The sequence below is a fragment of the Nomascus leucogenys genome, chromosome 14 (assembly GCF_006542625.1).
Source record: "Nomascus leucogenys isolate Asia chromosome 14, Asia_NLE_v1, whole genome shotgun sequence".
NCBI classification, from domain to species: domain Eukaryota; kingdom Metazoa; phylum Chordata; class Mammalia; order Primates; family Hylobatidae; genus Nomascus; species Nomascus leucogenys.
The window spans coordinates 4567526-4588673 of NC_044394.1; the positions used below are offsets into that span (position 1 = coordinate 4567526).

General features: G+C 33.3%; 1 protein-coding gene across 1 annotated transcript in view; it reads left to right on the forward strand.

Moving 5' to 3' along the window:
• The window catches only part of STXBP4 (syntaxin binding protein 4), a 191439-nt gene that overhangs the window by 66965 nt on the left and 103326 nt on the right, over nucleotides 1-21148 (forward strand). The window contains exons 11-12 of the mRNA XM_030828589.1: nucleotides 7666-7755; nucleotides 11520-11585. Coding sequence (XP_030684449.1) covers nucleotides 7666-7755; nucleotides 11520-11585 — 156 coding nt within the window. The remainder of the gene's footprint in view (nucleotides 1-7665; nucleotides 7756-11519; nucleotides 11586-21148) is intronic.

Sequence of the window (21148 nt, forward strand, 5' to 3'; positions counted from 1 at the left end):
ATCTTATTTTTATTTATCTTATTTACTTTTAATTGACAAATAATAATTTAATATATTTATTGTGTACAACATGACTTAGAATATGTATGAATGGCTCAATTGAGCTAATTAACATATGCTTTACCTCAAATAATGTATCTTTTTTATAGTGAGAACACTTAAAATCTACTCTCTTAGCAATTTTCAAAATGCAATACATCATTATTAACTATAGTCACCATGTTGTACAATATATCTCTTGAACTTTTTTCTGCTGTCTTATGGAAATGTTATGTCCTTTGACATCCTTCAAACTGCCCCCCAGACCTCCTGCCATTCTTTTAAAATATTGCTTTGGCTAATCTTCAGTCTTATCTTGTCCATATGAGTTCCACGAAAAATCTGGTTCTATTGAATTTATAGATTATTTTGGGAAGAATCAACATCTTTATAAATTTAAGTTTCTGTGAACATGTTATGGCTTCTCATGTATTTATATCTTCTTTGATGTCAATATGTTTTACATATTTTAATAAGCTAGTTACCTTACACTTTTTGTTGCCATGAAAATTAATGGTATCTTTTAAAAATTTGTTTCATTTTAAATTTATTTGGTTTTACGTAAAATAAAATTAATTTTTATATATTTACCTTGTATCTTACAACCTTGTTACACCCATTTGCTTTTTATTTTCCAGAAAGTCTTCAACATTTTTTGTTCTAATAATACCCTTTCTGAGTTGCTAATAGTCTTATTAACTTATATATTTCTTTATTTTTTTTTCTGTTTTCAGATATACTTTTAAATAAATGATATGGTCAGTCAAGTTCTTTTAATGCTGCTAGAAACCCTAAATTCAAGCAGGAGAATAGATATGTTACATATTTTTAATAACTTTTTCTTTTAGTTCAAGTTTAAAAACAAAAATTGCACTTTTATTTCATGGTTATATTTAGACCTCTACTGTTTTCAAGTGATATGCTTTATTGACAGGAAGTTTGAATACTGTTTATTATTAATTACATGATTTCAAATTCCAGAAACACAGAGTATATAAGTATATGATTAATTTATTCTACAGATAAGTCTGACGGCTCATTTAAAAAATGATGCATGTCACTTTTTTTAATGTTTCAAATCACTTTGTTCTCTTTTGTAAGCAATCTCTTTTACTGCTAAGCATGTTGCCCATTGCAATCACCCAGAGATCTGGTTGTTCTGTAACCCTCAGGAGAGTACCCAGTTCTCCCAGAATGAAGCACTGATTTATCAGAACTAATTTTGTAGCATTTATTCAAAGAGAACTAAAGCTGTATTCAAGGCGCACAGTTTTCATTCTGTTGATTCAGGTGTTGTGTATTAATCTACCTAATGTTGATGGCAGGGAGCATTGTTTTTTACTGCCAAACAGTTCTCAGAGCTGCCATGTTCATTTTTGATGAGGAAGGCAAAGATGATTGGGTAGTTTACAACATGCCAATGAAGTGGGCAATTCAGAATATTTTGTATGAGCAAGCAAATCTTTTTTAGCTGCTGCAAATGGATTGTCATGCTCCAGGTTAGCAATTTATTTCCTCCTTACCAATATAATTTTAGGGCAGATAAGAATGTGTTTATAGTTTGGAAGTTGTTGGGATTAAAAAAAAAAAGAATGTGTTCAACCTGTGATACTTTGACAGCAAAAGCAAAGTGCTAATGGCAATTGTGCAAGAGTCACTAATTCCAGACATGTCAATAATTCTGACATGTCAGTGATTTCCAATTCGTGGCTTCAGATCAAAATGTCGTGCAATAGAATTATATTAATTTTTTATTATATTTTTTCACTTGAGTCCACAATAAGAAAACATATTTTTCACCATACTCACATATATAACTGAAACAAAAGCCTGTCAAAACATTAGTTACCTTTTCTATGTACATTGCATTCTTATTTAATATTCACTTGTATTTCATTAAAACTTGGTTTCACGATTCACTAATGTGTGATGTAAAAGTTTGAAGAAACATTATAAAAATCACAATTATTGTCATGTGGCTCACCAAAAGCAAATAAAAAATAACTGATTGTTTTGCAGTGTAATTCCCTACTTTTTTGAGTTCAAAAGCAGTTTAGTCTCCCATCTGAAGTATGTCAATCAGTCTGTAGTTACAGATGCTGACTGTCTATGAGGGTGGGAAATTCCATTACGGTTACCGCCTCAACCATCTCAGTTTCACAAACAACAAGGCTGGGTCGTTCTGTTAGGCATGTATGTCTTTTACTCATGTTTTCTTTTTTTGGCTGATAATGGTGGCTTGTCTTTCTTAATTTAATATTACTACTGAAATCTAATATATACAGAATAAAGTACAAAAATGTAAAGTGTACAATTTGATGAATTTTTATTTTGTGTCTCACATGGAATCACCACTCAAAAGGCTCCCTCAGGCCACATTCCCAGTCAGCCACCACTCCCACCTTTACATTGGAACCAATATTTTGACTTATAACAACATAGATTATTTTTGCCTTTTATTGAATTTCATAAATAGAATTATAGAATATGTACTCTTTTGTAACTTGCTGCTTTTGTTCATTATTTTGTCTGACTCATAAGATCTCTTCAGATGCTATCTTTTAAGTAGGAATTGCTGAGTCAGTATAAAGTCAGTCCTACTTTTGTTTGTTTGACAACTTTTGGGTTTGGAAGAATATGACATTTAGAACCAAAAATATAATTATCTTACTGTGAGTCTAATCATCATTGCTACATTAGAAAATTCACACAGTGCTACACCTGCTGCTGGCACAAGGTTATATGCAGAAAGGGCAAGGCTGGAGCCCACATTTAGCAGTACTCTAAACCTAGCAATAGCAGAATATAGTCCATCATAATATGATTTTACCAGACTAATCAAGTACTGTATCATTAATGGATTATCTTAAAATTATAGAGAGAACACTAAATTCCCTAAAATAGATTTTTCACAGTTTGTGCTTTGTTAAGTCAATTTAGTGGGCTGCAACTACCATTTTAAACAAGTGAAATAGAACAAAATGGAAAATATCAAAGGGAACTGTATATGATAAAACTGAGTAATGTTTCACTTACACTGGATCATAGTATGTATCATATTTCTCACCATGTATAGCAGTAAATACTTTATAGCCACTTCCCTAATGAAAACACGAAATATATATTGAACAATTGCAGTGTGCATGTTTTGTTATGTGCACGTTATTAAGATAGGTAAAACTTGGCCTACATATTTTAAGGAAAAGTCATGTGCCCAAATAATTATAGTAAGAAAAGGTACATAGTGTGGCAAGGCCTAAGAGTAATAAAGCTTAGAACATTCAGAAAAGATTCATAACAGTTGGCATTTGAGTAAATTTTGAGGGATAAATAGGATTTTATATGCTCAAGAGGTGAGTAGGGAGTGATAAAAGTATTAGCATAAACAAAAAAATTAGAATGTAATGCACACAGAGAGTAGTCTACTTAAAAAAAAAAAAGATAATTGGGTTCATTCAGGTGACAGAAGTAATGCCTCCCAGGGTAAATGTTAAGTTTAGAAGTCTGTACTTTACTCAGTAGTCAGTGAGGAGCCATTAAGGAAAACAGTTAAATGACAAAAGTGATATTTTAGAAAGAGGAATCTTATGTGTTGGTTATCTAGGAAGGGAATGAAAGTGGTGGTAGGTAGTCTAGATAGAGGACTATAGAAATAATCCAAATAAAGATAATAAAGAACTAAAGTATAGTGAAGGTGGGGAAAATAGAAGGGAAAGAAGTGATAGATCTAGATTACTTACCAAAAACAACTACAACAAGTATATCATCAGTAGGACTTGCTGACCTTTTGGACATGAGAACTAAGGAAGAAGACTGAATAAAAAAAAAACTCCAAAGTTTTGGCTAGGATAACTAAGAATATGATGGTACAGGTAGCATTTATAGAAACAGGGAAATAAGGAGAAAGCCTTTTTCAAAGTAGAGATGATGACAGGTTGTGTTTTAGATTTAAGAAGCTGGCAAGTACAAATAACTAAAGGCCACTGGAAATTAGGAACTAGACACTGGGAAGGAATTTGGGAATATTTTGGAGAGTGATAGTTGAGGCATAATAGTGAATGTGCTCACTCAGAACTTGTAGGGAAAAAGAAGAAAAGGGACAAACTTTGGGGAACCTCCCAAACCCCCTTTCTCCATTTAAGGAGTAGACATGAAAGTAACTCATTGGGAATAGCCTAAATGTGCAGAAGGGTGGGTGAGATATTAGGATATCACAATCTAAAGAAGATAAAATTTCAAGGAAAAAAAGCTTTCAACAATGTTATATATAACAAAGAAGAAAGTTGGTGGTGGCCATTTTCTTTGTCAAGTAGCAGTTTTATTGGTGAAATTGAAAGTAATCATTTTAGAAATATGGGAGTGAGAGGAAAGATGTATAAGCCAGATTATAAGAAGCGAAAGGAATGAGCAGGGAAATGGAAGGAGAAAAGAAGATACCCATAAATTTTTAGATGAATAGGATGGTAAAGTCACACACAGTTTTATAAGGGAAGAAGGTAATTGAATAGATCTCTAGTGGAAGGCCTTATCAGTAAAATTAGACTGACACTGAAGTTAACTGTTTTGTAACTGTTTCTGTTTAAAATGAATTGAGATTAGGGAATACGGCCAGTAGAATAGTAGTTATCCAGAATTGATACAAGTCAAGTAACTTAAAATATGTTGGAGCAGCAACAGTGAAGGGAGAGGTGAAGTCAGACCTAATCAGCACAGTTCAATGACCTATAGTATGTATTTCTTGACATCTCCAGAAGGAGACTCTAGAAAGCAGAGTAGAAATGATTTACAATGTTATTTACCAGCTGTTGCAAAGTTCAGGGGATCCAAGGATCACAAATGATATTGCGAGAACCAGACAGGAAACAGATGTGGAAGGTTAAGGAATATAAATTTCAGTAGTTAGTGATAGATTTTGAAAACATGCATCTGTCTGGAATTGTTGCTGTTAAATAACAATTCATTTGCCTCCTCCTTAGTTGAAGTATATTTGAATGGAACTATATAAAAAAGTCATTGAGCACAAAGGGGCTTTTCAAAGAATTCACAAGGAACATCCACAGCCAATTCCTTGGCTGCAAGTTTTTGCTGCACAGTCCAAAATAGCAGTGGGATTATAAAACATTTTTTTTAAGTCATGGTTTGTTCTATGACTATTTAGTCTAGGCTTTGCCTCTCAAAATAGTACCATAGATTCTTTTATGCATGCTTTCCCTACATGATGTTAAGTTCAAAAGTTTATCATCACATCCCTAAAATCCCAATCCATAGTTTCTCTTAATAAATTATTTTAGCTCTGGTATCTAAAATTTTATTTAAACTTTTTTTTTTTTTTTTTTTTTGGAGACATGGTCTCACCCTGTCATCAGGCTGGAGTGCAGTGGTGCAATCTTGGCTCACTGCAGCCTTGACCTCCCACCCACCTCAGTTTCCTGAATAGCTGGAACTACAGGAGTGCCCCGCCGTGTCTGGCTAATTTTGTTTATTTTTTGTAGAGATAAGGTCTCATTATGTTGCCCAGGCTGATCTTAACCTCCTGGACTCAAGCAATCCTCCAGCCTCGGCCTCCCAATGTCCTGGCATTACAGACCTGGGTTACTGCACCCGGCCTTATTTAAACTTTTGAATACTGCTTATTTCACTTCTTAGGATGAGAAGATAGAATAGGCCATATGAATGTCGAGTAGCAACATTGGGTTTCCCAGATTGTGTTTTGTTTACTTTAGTTCCATGAGCTAGTACAAAAATAAATAAATGAAGGCAGCAGGGTGAGGAGGTTGGGGGTTTGTAGTATGGTGAAATTGCTGGCCGGGCGCGGTGGCTCACGCTTGTAATCCCAGCACTTTGGGAGGCCGAGGCGGGCGGATCACGAGGTCAGGAGATCGAGACCATGGTGAAACCCCGTCTCTACTAAAAAATACAAAAAATTAGCCGGGCGTGGTGGCGGGCGCCTGTAGTCCCAGCTACTCGGAGAGGCTGAGGCAGGAGAATGGCGTGAACCCGGGAGGCGGAGCTTGCAGTGAGCCGAGATTGAGCCACTGCACTCCAGCCTGGGCGACAGAGCGATACTCCGTCTCAAAAAAAAAAAAAAAAAAAAAAAAGAAATTGCTGAGGGAGCATGACAAGTTCTTATACTTTTTTTTGGCAATTCAAATGTTCATTAGCGTATTAAGGCTGTTGAAAGCCATAAGGAAATAAGGTTAATTTTTTCTAAATCATATACCACTACTGCCATCACTACCACTCAATTTTGCTTTTACACAAAGCCTGTTAATATCCTTTGGAACACACTCTGGGAAATATTATTACATTTTAAAATGTGTTCAAAATTAACAATATAGAAATGAATTCTTATGAGTGTGTGTGTTGAGTACTTCTGAGAGAGCAGAGTAACAGAGACATGAAGAATGTAGATCATATAAATTATGGGCAATGTCCATAGATACCCAAAAGCTAATGTGACAGATCAAAAAGAACCAGTGATCTTCAGGGAAATTAGTTCTCCCCAAATATGAAGAATAATTCCTACTTCTGTTATTTTAGAGTTTAGAAAGCAAATATGAGTTTATTGTATCCATTCCACCATGTTTTTTGTTGAATCTTTAGTAAAAATCAGAGACTATGATTTGTGGGACTCTTGGAATGGCCGTTAGCTGTGAAACCTTAGGCAAGTTATTAACATTTCTGAGCTTGTTTCTTCATCTGTAAAATGGAGACAAGGTGATTGATATTGAATATATACAGTCTTTAGCAATGCATCTGCACATATAAGTTTCCAATAAGTGGTTGATATTATTAATTATTTTTATTTTTTTTTCTACTCCACATTCGCCTCACCTATCTAAAGGGCCCTGCTTTAAGCCCATGCTTACATAACAACTGCTTTCTCCACTTAATCCTTTAAATTATATTTTCTTTAGTTGTTATAGCTTCCACATAGGAGATGGCTATAGTTAAACTTGGATTTTAATCTCTGATTAGACTGTCATTGTTTTTATACTGTAATTGACGGTCAGAGACATCATACTAGATGTATGAGATATGGTCATCTCTGCATTTTTTTTGTTGTTATTCACTTGTGCATAAATTATTAATATTATCTTCAATCTACAATTTCTATGCAGGAATCTTTTTAAGCCACTTGTCTGTTGCGTTACATTTCATTTAGTTAAAACCAGATACATAATTGATAAATATACTTTACTAGGCTCATGTAAACCATCTGATTTATAATGTACAGCATTTTGTTAGCCTTAGATACCGTGCTATTAGAATGAATATCTTTAGGGAATAGTTTATGTTGGTAATTCCTGAAGTCTTTTTGACATTATAAACACAGTCTTCGAATCTGGAATTTTAAGGAAAATTATATTGTTAAAATAATGATAAAGGTGACAACAAAATCAAAATTCTATTATAAGTGACAACAATGTAAGGTTAAGCCTAAATGAATGAAATTGCTTTAATACTTTAATATTCCCTTTTATCTAATCAAATGACTCCAACGTAAGAAACTGAATTTTGTTATTAGAATAGAAAAGCCTAAGATTAGTCAAAAAGGATTTTTATATTACCTCTCATAATTAGCATCTAATGCACAACTTTTCTCTTACATTTTAATGTCGACAGCTTCTTCCTTGTGATTCTTCAGAAGCAGATGAAATGGAAAGGCTCAAGCGTGAAAGAGATGATGCCTTGAAAGAAGTAAATACACTTAAGGTAACCTCTAATTTAGTTTCCTTATGTTTTCTTCAGAAAAAAAAAGAAAAAGAAAAAAATCCTATATTGGATTCTGAAGTATTGGGGCTTAATTTTATTTTTAATGGAAAAATATTAATATCAAATAGTAAAAATCAGATTCTTTATTCAGTTGGCCTTTAGAGAATTAATTTTTGGTCTACATATTTATATTTCACAATATCTGTGCAACATTTAGTGTGAACAATGGTTTTTGCTCATGTCTTCTGTTCAGGTTCCTTCTTATCCTTTTTATTCTCTCTCATTGGTGGCCAGGGCAGAATTAGATGAAGAGCCAATAAAGCAAGTCGTGGCAATTTTGGATCCTGTGAGTTCTTTGGGAAATACATTTTTTTCATGTGCAGGGCTATTCTTAAGGGACATCATGTTTTGCTAATGTAATTTGGAATTCAGACAGTATTATTTAAGAGAGGAAAAAAAACACACATATCCCAAATATACTATAATATTTTTCTTCTCTTTTTTTGTTTGTTTGGTTTTTTGATTCTTGCTTTTGTTTTGTGTTTTTGAGACAGGGTCTCACTCTGTTGCCCAGGCTGGAGTGCAATACTGCAATCACGTCTCGCTGTAGCCTCAACCTCCTGGGTTCAAGCGATTCTCCCACATCAACCTCCCAAGTAGCTGGGACAACATGTCCATGCCACCATGCTCAGCTAATTTTTTTTTTAATTTTTATTTTGTAGAGATGGTGTCTCACTATTTTGTTCAGACTGGTCTCAAACACCTGGGGTCAAATGACCCACCTGCCTCAGCCTCTCAAAGTGCTGGGATTACAGGTATGAGCCACCATGTCTGGCCTTGATTCTCTTTATGTGGTTTCATTCTGTTTTTAGAAGAATATTACATTTAAATTATATCCTAATTTTTACAGAAAGCTGTATTTTCCAAATCTTCAGGAAAAGCAACATAACTACTTGATTTACCACTAATTCACCATAGGAACATATTTTTAAAATTATTTTATTAAATAAGGTATAGTATATTGATAATTAATTTTTATTAAATAGAAAATCTTCACACCAAAAAGAAAGAAAATTTGTTTTGCTACCTTAGTTTTTATAATTTCAACCTCTAGAGGAAGCCATTGTTGCAAATATATTATTTATCTTTTCATAGATTTTTCTCTACACAGAAAATTATATTTTTTAAAAATAGGCAAGGCATGATGGCTGACACCTGTAATCACAGTACTTTGGGAGGCTGAGACAAGAGGATTACTTGAGCTCAGGAGTTTAACATCAGCCTGGGCAACATAGCAGGACCCCATCTCTACTATTTAAAACATAAAAACAAAAATAAATAAATATGTGTATATGTGGGGATAGGGAGTACATGAGAAATTTCTGTACTTTCCTCTCAATTTTGCTATGAATCCAAAACTGCTTCAAAAAATAATAAAGCCTTAAAAAACTTTTTTCCAGTATGTGTGTATTTTCACTTCTATGTAAGTCACTTCATCCACACTTTTTTTTTTTTTTACAACTTGCCTTCTTTTTTTTTTTTTCTCTCTCTCTCTTTATAAGAATTATGTCTCAGGCAGCTTTTCAGGTTAATATACACAGATCTACCAAATTCTTCTCAATAACTGTCCTATACATTAAATAGTTATTTAGCCAGTTCCCTATTGATGGATATTAGACTATTTCCAGTTTTTAAAAATAATTTCATCTTCAACAGCTTTGTAGATGTATCTTTGGGCATTTGTACAGTATATATACAGAATGAATGTCTGAAAATATAATTGCTTTATTAAAAGATATAGACACTTAAAATTTTGCATATGTTACCATATTCCCTTTGAAAAGGTTTTGCCAATTCACATTCCTTCCTAAAGTATATGAGCATTTCACTACTATAAGAGTATTTTGTATATTTCTTTTCTTACCTTTGAAACCACTATCTTTCCACATTTTTTAGTGCAACAATTGTTTTGATGGAAAATACAAATTTAGTTTTAAAAATACATTGACAATGGTTTCCTTATATTGTCTTAGAAAACTTCCCCAATGTTGGTTACCTTAATAAGAAAACTTTTTATGTATTCTCTTATCTCTACCTAAACCATTAGACTTGTGGTTTATCAGAATTTTCAGAGGCTCTCAGATCTTTTTCATTTCCTTATAGTTTATCATTGTTAACTTTAGTGATAAATTTGTTTTTATTTTAATATCAATAGTAATTATTAGAATGTTAATTTGAAAGTGTATATGTCGTATTAATTTAACATTTCAATAAGACTTCCCTGAGGAGTCATTCAGTAAATCAGGATTTACCTTTAAAGTTCATGAAATGTAACTGAATATACCCTGATATGACAAAATCTAAACTCCCAGATAAGCCGGCAACCAGCTAGCTCAGTTGGTTAGAATATGGTGCAAAAATTCCAGATAAAACAAATTTTACATGTTATAATTACCTTTACCTCAAAACCTACCTATTAGCTGGCCAGTTAAAGAAGCCATATAAAGTAGTGTACAAAGCAATAAATATTTTGTTAAAGGTAATGTTTTTGTTTTCAGTTTTCCTACTTGTATTATACACTCATAAAAAGCAGAGGTTGTTAAATGAAGTTCATAAAGCATTTGGGTGGTGTCTCATCACTTTTCATTATCCTGTGACATCTCTATTCTTCATGTCTAATATGAGGTACAAATAAAAATGAAACCAAGATAATTTTATGTCAATAGCTAATTTTTATCTTGCAGGAATAATTTTTAAAAGTGCTTCCTTAAGGAAGGCTTTCTGCAGAATTCACATTGCTACTGCTTTGCAAAGGTGAATGGAAAATAGATATGTTTTCCATTTACAGATACAAAAAAACTAGGGCACACAGAATGAAGGTGACTTGCCAGAACATAAAATCACAGGAGCCAGCAGTCTCTTGGCTCCTGTGGCATAGTCATTAGATTGCTATATTATATTCATTTTCATATACCTTCATTTCACCTCTTAGACAAGAATAAGCTGAAATATACCAGAAAGGATATTGCCTCTTATAAACATTGTAATATTGCCGTGAATCTTTACCATTCAATTTAATGTTCAAGCAATTCCTCTGTTCAGGTTTGTATTTAATGGCTCTTAAATTACTCAGTATTTCTGATTTGACCAATAAAATGTGGATTTATTTAAGATATAATTAATAAAAATGGACATTGTAGGATATATGCTTGACTTAATTTCAAATCCAAAGATATTTTATGTGTATGTATAATATTAATCTTAATAACTATTATTTTATGTTTTGTTTACATTAGTCATATCTGCCTTTTCATGGATAATCTTCCAAGAATAAGCTAAAATTAAATTAGGAAATTAAGAGGTGAGCCAGTCTCATCATATGCCCTCTTTTGTATGGTCGAAGACCATTAATTCTAATTTGTAATAATAATGCTCTTCAATTTGGTATCTCTTGGGCAATGATAGCTTAACCAAAATTGAGTTAATATTTACACATTTGTATTCTTAACTGGCTTCTGTTTGAGCTTATATTTTGAGATTTTGCAAAATTAAGGTAATAAAAAGTATATTTACATCACAATTTACTGTAAATAACTAATTACTTTTAAGTGCCTCATGTAAAGCCGGAAAAATGACTAGGAGCAACATTTTCAGATTGTAGCAATTTGATATTTGGGAATATAAGCCTTGAAACAAGGGACTAAGAAGTCATACTTGTTGATACTTTCATAACAAGTTGTTAATTTGTTGGTTTTTAAATATAGGAAAAATTATTGGAATCAGATAAGCAAAGGAAACAATTGACAGAAGAGCTCCAGAATGTGAAACAAGTAAGTATATGTATTGTGTATATATGTGCTTGTGTGTGTGTGTGTGTGTGTGTGTGTGTGTGTGTGAACATATGAGGCATAATTATAAAGCAGTGGTTCTTCATAATATCCCAGAGCTTCCTGATACATATTACATAATACAAAATAGCATAGAGCTTAAAAGCAATCACTTTTGGAGGCTGTACCTATGCTAAACTCTTGCTACTATTGCTCAAAACAGTGTTAAAACCTCTTTGAAATTCCTTTCAAAAAAAGATATCCATAGACCAAAATAACCAATCTCATTACTTTTCCATTGTTTTTTCTTTTCTTTCATTTCCCATTTTTTCTTTTTCTTTTTTATTTTGTTACTCATACTTCATTTTACTAAAGAACAAAAAAGCCATCAAGGCACAGCATTTTTTACATTTATTTGTTAATAATAAAAAGTAAATATTTATTTTCACTTAGCATTATTCTTCAAAGAATTTGAGGTAACTTACTATAAAACAAATATATGACAATATCATAAAATGAAAACCCAAATGACAAAATATAAATAAGAGAACATTGTTAGAGATCAACAGTGATCACCTGATTTTGAATCTCCCTCACACAGTCCCCCTAGAAAACATAAAATCAACAAAGAAAGCAAACAGAACCATACAGGACCCATATTTTGAATATGACTATGTGACAAAAAAACACCACAGCCTTTAAAGTACATATAAATACAGTAAGAAAAATAATAATTCCAACAAAACTCCTGAAGCTTGCCTTTACTGAAACCTGAAATACAGAGAAACAGAGGACAAGGCTTGAGAAATTCTGAAATAAAGAGTAGAGAGAAACCATGAATTAGATGAAGAACAAACAAAATCACCTCCAGAAAGAGAAAATGTAACAATAAATGCCAAAATACTGGACATATGTCAAGACTTGGTGGTTCTTAGCACTAGCTACAAAAAAAAGAGACTTCAAGGTATGAATGCAATAAAAAATGGCAGCCTTGAAGAATCATTGTTTCTGAGGAAGAACCAGATAAAAAGAGAATGGATAGAATTCCTTGGAGACTAGGCAATGATGGAAAAGAAGGAAATAAGAAGGGAAAATTAAGGAGCTTATAGAAGTGAAAGTGGAACACAACTTACTAATCCACCCACCCTACCCTATGACCATCAAAACAAGATCTGTAAAAGAAACTGCACAGAAGAGAGTGCTCTTGAACTAAGAACTTTTTCTGTGAAATAAAAAAGAATAGAACAAAAGTTCGATCTCCATCATTATAAAACAACTGAAAAAATCAGATGATATCGTTGAAAGCTTTCTCCTGATGAAAACTTTCCAAAACAATTTAACCACAAAACTTAAGAAAAATGTAACATCACACTCCATACTCAAGGGAATTTCCTCAAATAAGCATTTGGGCTAAGAAAAACACATCTCAAATGAGAAACTTAAAAAATAGTAATAATAGATACTGATCCCCCCCAAAAAAAAATCAGGAAAAAGTGAAATGAGAGTTGATAAAACTTAGGAAAGAAGGAAGAGACAAAATCCTATCAGAAATGAAAACTAAATTACAAGTTGCTCCAGGAAGAATATAATCAAGTGAAAAGGCAATGAAGAAAACAAGAAAAGCAACTAGGAAAGTGAAAATATAATCAAGAAGTAAGAGTTTCTTAAAGAAATCAATCAAAATAACTGAACAGCCTAATACTTAGAACTCTAATCCAAGAAAACTTTCTACAATTAAAACAAGACCTGAATCTAATATAGGTACTGGGGAAATCTGACCTGGAAAGATTACTCTACAATATATTCTAGTAAAATTATTAGACTTTAGAGGAAAATAAATGCACAGTGCCTCCAAGTAAAAAGATTAAGCAACTTAATGAAGGCAATAGAATTAGACCAGCATTAGGTTTCTCGAAACAACATGCAAAGTAAGGCAATAGTGGAACAACATTTTCAAGACATTAAAGGAAAGAAAGAAAGTATACAAAAATGTTTTATATAGCCAACCTGACTTTAAAATATCAAGGCCATAGAAAACAGTTTGTGATATACCAGTACTAAGGGAATATTTCACACGTGATATTCCTGAAGACCTTCAGATAGGATGAGTTTTATCCAACTAAAAAATGCCTAAAATAAGTTCAGAAAATGTTCCCAAATGGCGAGAACTTCATATATTTTATTATACAGGTGAGACTAAAATAAGTCAGTGCATGGGTGAAAAAAATAACATGTGAACATTACATGTGTTAACAAAAGTCAGAAGATGCAAATTTTTTAATGGGAGGATAAGAAAGAAAAAAGGAAAACAGAATACATCATTTTGTTATATAAGCAAAGGGTAGCAGTCAATAAATATCATTTAAAACTGATATCAGATAAAAATTAGGTAAAAATAGAGGAGATAGCAAGCACTTGAAAAGTAATAATGGAAAGGTAACCTATAGAATGAAAATATAAACCTTCATAAATACCAAAAAGAATTTTTTAAGAAAAATGGACACACAAAGAAATGCAATAAATATACATAATAAATTTGACATAAGACAATTTGATAGAACTGCGACCAAACATAATGGTTATCTTAATTAACATAAATAAGATCAACTCACCTATTTTTAAAAAAGTTTTTCAAAAAATATAGTTTGCCAAAACTGACCGGAGTTAAGATAGAAAGCCTAAAAGGCCATTTTCTGTAGAAGGGATAAAAAGTAAGTTATCAAGAAACTATACTAGATAAAAGGACCAGGCAAGATGGTTTCACAGAGAAATTTAACCAAACCTTTGACAGTCTCAAAACTATATAAATTGCTTCAGAGTATAAAAAATGAAAGAAATTTTCCAAATTCTTTTCATGAAGCAAGTATAGCGTTGATGTATAAACTTAATAAAAATGGCACAAAAAAGAAGATACAGTTAGACTAGAAAAACAATGAGAGGCATATGACTTGGAAAAGAAAAAATAAAACTGTCTTTTTTTGCAGATGATATAGTAGTAATATGGAATACCCTAGAGAGTGATAAAAGTAAGTCAGTAAGTTGATAAGCTAGCAAGATATAAAATTAATATGCAAAACTAAATTGCATCCATATACAAAAATAATAACCAGTTAGAAGTTTTAATAGTTGAAGAGAAACCAAAATTATATAGAAAAATAGGCAAAAGACCTGAACAGATAATTCATCAAAAAAGCTATAAAAATGTCCATTAAACAAATGAAAAGATACTCAATCTCTTTCTCTCATAACAAAAGAAATGCCAAGTAAATCTATACTATCATAGAACTTCTAGCTTCTAAAATCATTCAGTCAAACCATCTAAGGAATGATGGAATAAGACTCTGACGGAGGACATCCCCCAATAAAAAATAACTCCAGAATCTAAACATTTAATAATAAGCAACTACCAAAGGAATTGGAGAATGAACATCATCAGACGAATTGCTCCTCCTGGAAGAGAAGCAGAATATTAACATGTACCTAGAAGTAAGAAGTAAAAATTACATGAAGTGGTATTCTTTTTGTTTGTTTGTTTTTGTTTTAGATGGAGTCTTGCTCCATCCAGGCTGTAGTGCAGGGGCACAATCTCAGCTCACTGCAACCTCCACCTCCCAGGTTCAAGCGATTCTCCTGCCTCAGCCTCCTGAGTAGCTGGGATTACAGGTGTGCACCACCATGCCCAGCTAATTTTTGTATTTTTAGTAGAGATGCGGTTTTGCCAAGTTGGCCAGGCTGGTTTTGAACTCCTGACCTCAGGTGATCTGCCTGCCTCGGCCTCCCAAAGTGCTGGATTACAGGTGTGACCCACTGCACCAGGCCTGAAATGGTATTCTTAGAGAGGTGTCACTCCTTTCTGTATCTTTTATGAACAAGGAAAATTAAAAATACCCCTGCTTATTTTTGTAAAAGAAATCAAAGGAGGGATAAACTACACAGCAATGAAATTGATTACCTACAACATGGGTAGACATGCATGTTAAGATACAGGAAAGAGTGACACTTCTCTAAGAATACCTTTTCATATAATATTTACTTTTGTGTACATGTTAATATTCTACTCATTCGAAAAATATATTAAAAATTAAGATGGAAAGGGGAAAATAAACCTGAAACTGCAAGTGTACTGAAGAAAATGAATCTAATTGTATTTCAAATGAATACCATAATTATGGTAAGGAAAAAAAAACACAGATAGAACCAATTCAAGCAACTAGTGAATGCACTATATGTGTTCAGTGTTTTGTCAGGATGGAATTGAGTTGGGAAGGAATTTCATACAGGTCCTAAACCTTTTTTTTTTTGGTATGTTTTTTGTTTTGTTTTATTGTTTTAGTGGTGGGGCAAAGCAGTTCTGAAACAATTTTAGATGCTTTATAGGTCTGAGCAAATGTGTTCATTGTTGTTGAGAAGCAGAATCTCAATGAAAAAGAAAAGACAAAATAGAATGTATGAAGTCAAGAAAGGACCCTGAGTTGGGTGTGATGGTATGCATCTACAGTTCCAGCCACTTGGGAGGCTGAAGTGGGAGGATGGCTTGAGGCCACAGTGTGCAATTATGGTGCCTGTGACTAGCCACTGTATTCCAGCCTGGGCAACATAGTGACACCTTGTCTCTTAAAAGGAAAAAGAAAGAAGGAAAGAACCCTGTGAGATGGGCTTGAATTGGATGTATTATTGTGAATACATCATTTCTTATATCTGTATGTGCATATGAACATGTATGTACACGTGTATTATATATATGCATGTGTATATATACAGATGTTCCTCAACACAATGGGGCTATGTCCTGATACGCCCAATCCAAGTTGAAAATATCGAGTAGAAAATGTGTTTAATACGCCAGTAAGCCTATTATAAAGTCAAAAAAACAGTAAGTCAAACCATCATAAGTCAGGGACCATCTGTATATGTATATTTTCCCTACCTCTGTCAACTTAAAGGGCTAAGAAACAGACACCCTAATAACAGTGAGCACATTACTATATCTAAGTGTCCAGATACCACTCCCCACTAGAAGAAAGCCAGGCTACTCAGAGAAATGACTAATTTCAGAAACGAGGAAGGGTAAGTAAAATATAAGCCTGAAATATCTTAATATGCCAGAAAATAAGGACGTGCTCAAAATGACAGGGGCATATCACAGGGAACTAGCTTGAAGGGGCTTCCACTGGCCAAATATGGAAGAATTTGAGTACCAAAATAATTTAGTACAGTAATGTATTGCAGACTATAGAAGAAATCGTAATTCATGGTATCATTCGTAAATTGATTAATTAATAGGGAGAAAGGAGTACTTTTGCCCATAGTAGGATGTTGAATGCTGACTGGTAATTGCAGAGAAGCTGCTAGATTTGGAAATCAGCATTTTACATCTATTTTAATAAAGACTTGATCAGGCACAAATCATTCAATGCTAAATTTAGGGGAAAATTTTGATGAAGAGCAGAATATTTACATGGTTTTAAAGTATCTCTCTACAAACTGCTTATTAATTGTAAGGGGGTAAAATAGCAATTATACAGTGGAGAAATCAGAAAACACCTTGACTGGTGCTAAATGTTGATATCACCAATGAAGAACATATGGGCATTGTGTGACTCCAAATGTGATACCCAAAAAATGACGACAACATCACCTGTGTAGTTTTCTGGGCGAGAATGTATAACCTGAATCTAACCATGAAGAGATGTCAGGCAAGCTCAAAATGAGAGAAAGTTTTGTTTAAAAAAAAAAAATACACGTGTATGACGTGTGTGTGTGTGTGTGTGTGTGTGTGTGTGTGTGTGTATGGGTTGTATTCTTTAGAAATGTCAGTGCTATTTTCTTAAAAAAAAAAAAGGTAATAAAAGTTTACAGGTTAAAAGATGCTAAAGAGACATGAAAACTAAATACAGCATCTGACTCCAGACTGGATCCTGTACCAGAATGGGAAAAATGCTATAAAGGACATTATTGGGTCAGTTGACAAAATTGGAATACAGATGGTAGATTAAAGCATTGAATTGATGTTAAAATTCCTAAATTTGTTAACTGTACTGCGGTTATATAAAAGAATATCCTTATTCTTAGAAAATATGTGGTTATATAAGAAAATATCCTTATTCATAGGAAATATTGGAGTTTTTAAGGATAAAGGACCATGATGTATATAACTTACCCTCAGATGGTTAAAAAAGTGCATGTATATTTATATATACATGTGTGTTATTTATACACATATATAATTGCATTATGTATAAATATTACATATATGAATACATATGTGAACGAGACTGAGAACATGCAAAATCTCAGCAACAACCACTTACTATCAGTGGCTTACAAGAATATATTGTTTCTCACTCATGAACATGTTGGCAAAAGGATGAACCTGGGGAATTAGGTAAATCTGGGGTAAAGGATATGAGGATATTCTTTATACTATTCTTGCAGCTCAACTGAATATTTGAAATTATTTCCAAAGTCAAGTTTTTTTAAAGTCCTCTATTTTGGGGCCAGTTTTCAGACCCTCATTTTATTAAATATTTTTGTACTTTAATTGATATGACTTTTTAGTGCTTTTCATTCTGTATCTTTTATACCTCCATGAGTTTGTATGGCCAGATCTTTTTACGTTTTAGTGTTTGCATCCTGAAAATGGACATTTACAAATCTTTCTTGTTAGTTTTTATATGTAGAATAAATTAGGGGATTTTTCTCCTAACTTTACATTTTTCTTTTCTCCTAAAGTTTTGGAATATGTAAACGTTAGAATATCAACCATGATTGATAAAATAATAATTGTATTAAAGGCTGATATAAGATGTGAATCTAAAGAAAAATAGCAGTTTTTTCTTTTTCTAGCAGTACCTACTTTTTCCACATGAGGCCCTCCTGTATTTATTTCTGTGAAAGGATTAGTTTCTGTTATTAAGAAAGGTCATGTCTGCATGAATAAGTAATCTAAGGCTAATTTGTATTAGAATTTAATAAGACAAAAAAAGAATATATGAAAAAATATATAAACAAAAGAGAGAATCTTATATGGTTCACAGTGAATTGGCCAAGCATGGTGGCTCACGCCTATAATCCCAGCACTTTGGAAGGCCAAGGTGGGTGGATCACTTGAGGCCAGGAGTTCAAAACCAGCCTGGCCAACATGGTGAAACCCCATCTCTACTAAAAATACAAAAAATGGTAGCACATGCCTGTCATCCCAGCTACTCAGAAGGCTGAGGCACAAGAATCACTTTAACCTGGGAGGTGGAGGCTGCAGTGAGCTGAGACTACACACTGCACTCCAGCCTGGGTAACAGAGTGATATTCCCTCTCAAAAACAAAACAAAAACAAAAAAAACAGTGAATTGGCCTAAGGATAAGTGCAGTAGATAATGGGGTTTGGAGTTGTACCTTTGGTTTATACCCTGACCCTGCCCCTTGCTAGCTTTTGACCTTTGTCAGACTACTTCACCTTTATGGGTCTCAGCTTCCTCATCTGTAAAATGGGTTTGATGATAGGATCCTTCACAATAACGTTAGTGGTATTAAGATAATATACATAGATGATAATGTGAATAGCACATACCACTCAACAAATATTATAAATAATAGAAGAAAAAATATTAAGAGGTGGAAATGATTTGTATTAACTATTTAATAAAGAGGAGGAAAATGTAATTTTAACTGAGGGCATAAGGGGACTTTTCATAGATAAGGTGGCACGTGAGCTGATCCAGACACAGAAAGGCAGAGCATTTCAGGCTGAGAAAACAGCATGAAAATCATGGCATAAAAGGGAAAATTTGCTTGTGTTTGCGGTCAAAATAAACCTTCTTTTCTATGCTAACTTTAAGTTATTTGTTAATATATTTCTGTCTTCATGTCTGAAAAAGTGTTAATAATATCTACCTTATAATTTTTTCATAGGACTTGAGAATTTAAGAGCCTAAACCTGTCAGGAATCTAATTTTGAATACTAGTTTTGACATGTATTCTTTTATCAACATCACTATCAAAGGCCCAGGAACATAAGGGAAACACAGAAAGATGAAGCTGTTAGGAAATGACATTTGGGTGGGTGTGTTGGGGCCTACACATATAAGCAGTTGAATACCAGCCTAAGATCTTAGAGGACTGCCATTTAAAATATTTGACAAGGAGAGAAAAATGAACAACTGTCTTCATGTATAATCTGACCCCACTCTTTCTTTCATACTCCATAACCGACTTGTTGGGCCTACTTTTTAGAAATCACAGAATTTTGCCACTTTTCACCACTTCCATCAGTGGTCTAAGCTGCCATCAGGTCCCACCCGTGTTACTATTATAGCTTCCTACCAGATCACCCTACTTTAACCTGCCTCACTCCCATACTGTCTAATCTGAACAAAACAGAAATACTGTTTTAAAACCACACTTAGAACTCTCCAGGACTTTCCGTCTCAGTCAAAGTAAGGCAGAAATGCTGCAAGTAGAAACCTCCAGGTAACTGTTAAAGCCTAAGGGGGCCTACATGACCTGCTGTCCTTTCCCCATCCGAACACTCCTTTTAAAGTACCTCAGCTCTTTCCACACTTCTCCCCTCCACCCCTCTACTCATTCTCCAGGTCATCTGGTCTCTTTGCACCATCTTTCCTCTAACCCTTACTGTGTGTGTGGAGTTTCTTTTAGTATAACTATTACTATCCGACATCTTAAATAATTTACGTATGTTTTGCTCTTTATCTATGTCCCCCAACTGGAGGGTAAGCTTCATGAAGACAGCTATCTTGGATTTGTTCTCTGATTTATCTTACAGCAATAGCTGTTATTAGGTACTCAAACATTTGGTGAATGGATAAAGGGATAAATGGAGGATATACTTTAAGGTTAAACTGACAGCAAGTTGGGAAGTAACCGAAGATCAGATAAAAGGCTGTTGTAATAGTTTAGAACAGCAATGTCCCTTAGAAATATAATGAAAACCACGGTATATGGCTGTATTTTCTAATAGCCACATTTTTTAAAAAGGAAAAAGAAACAGGTAACATTAATTTTAATATATTTTATTTGGTTGGATTTATCTAAAAGACTACTTTAGCATGCAGTAATATTTTTAAAATTCATTATGAGATATTTTTACTTTTTTTATACTGTATCTTTGAAATCTAGTGTTTTTAAAATTTAGAGCACATCTCAATTTTTACACTGAATTTTCATTGGAAATACTGGATCTGTGCTTAGATTTAATAAAATTTACAGTTGAAAAAGTAAATTCACATACTCAAATTGTTCCAAACTTATTTTAAAAGTTTCTAATGACTGAATTGAATACCAAAAATCTTTTTCTTTTAATATTTACATCCACACTAACAAAACTATTTTATTTTTTAAGAGGAATTTGTTTTTAAGCAAGATCTTTTCAAAGCTACATCTGTTAAGTACCGTCACTAATTCTTGTCAGCTCAGTATTATTAGCATAAAATTCAAGCCCGGGAGATGGAGGCAGCAGTGAGCCATGATCATGCCGCTGCACTCCATCCAGCCTGGGCAACAGAGGAAGAACCTGTCTCAAAAACAAACAATAAAACTGGCCAAGCCCAGTG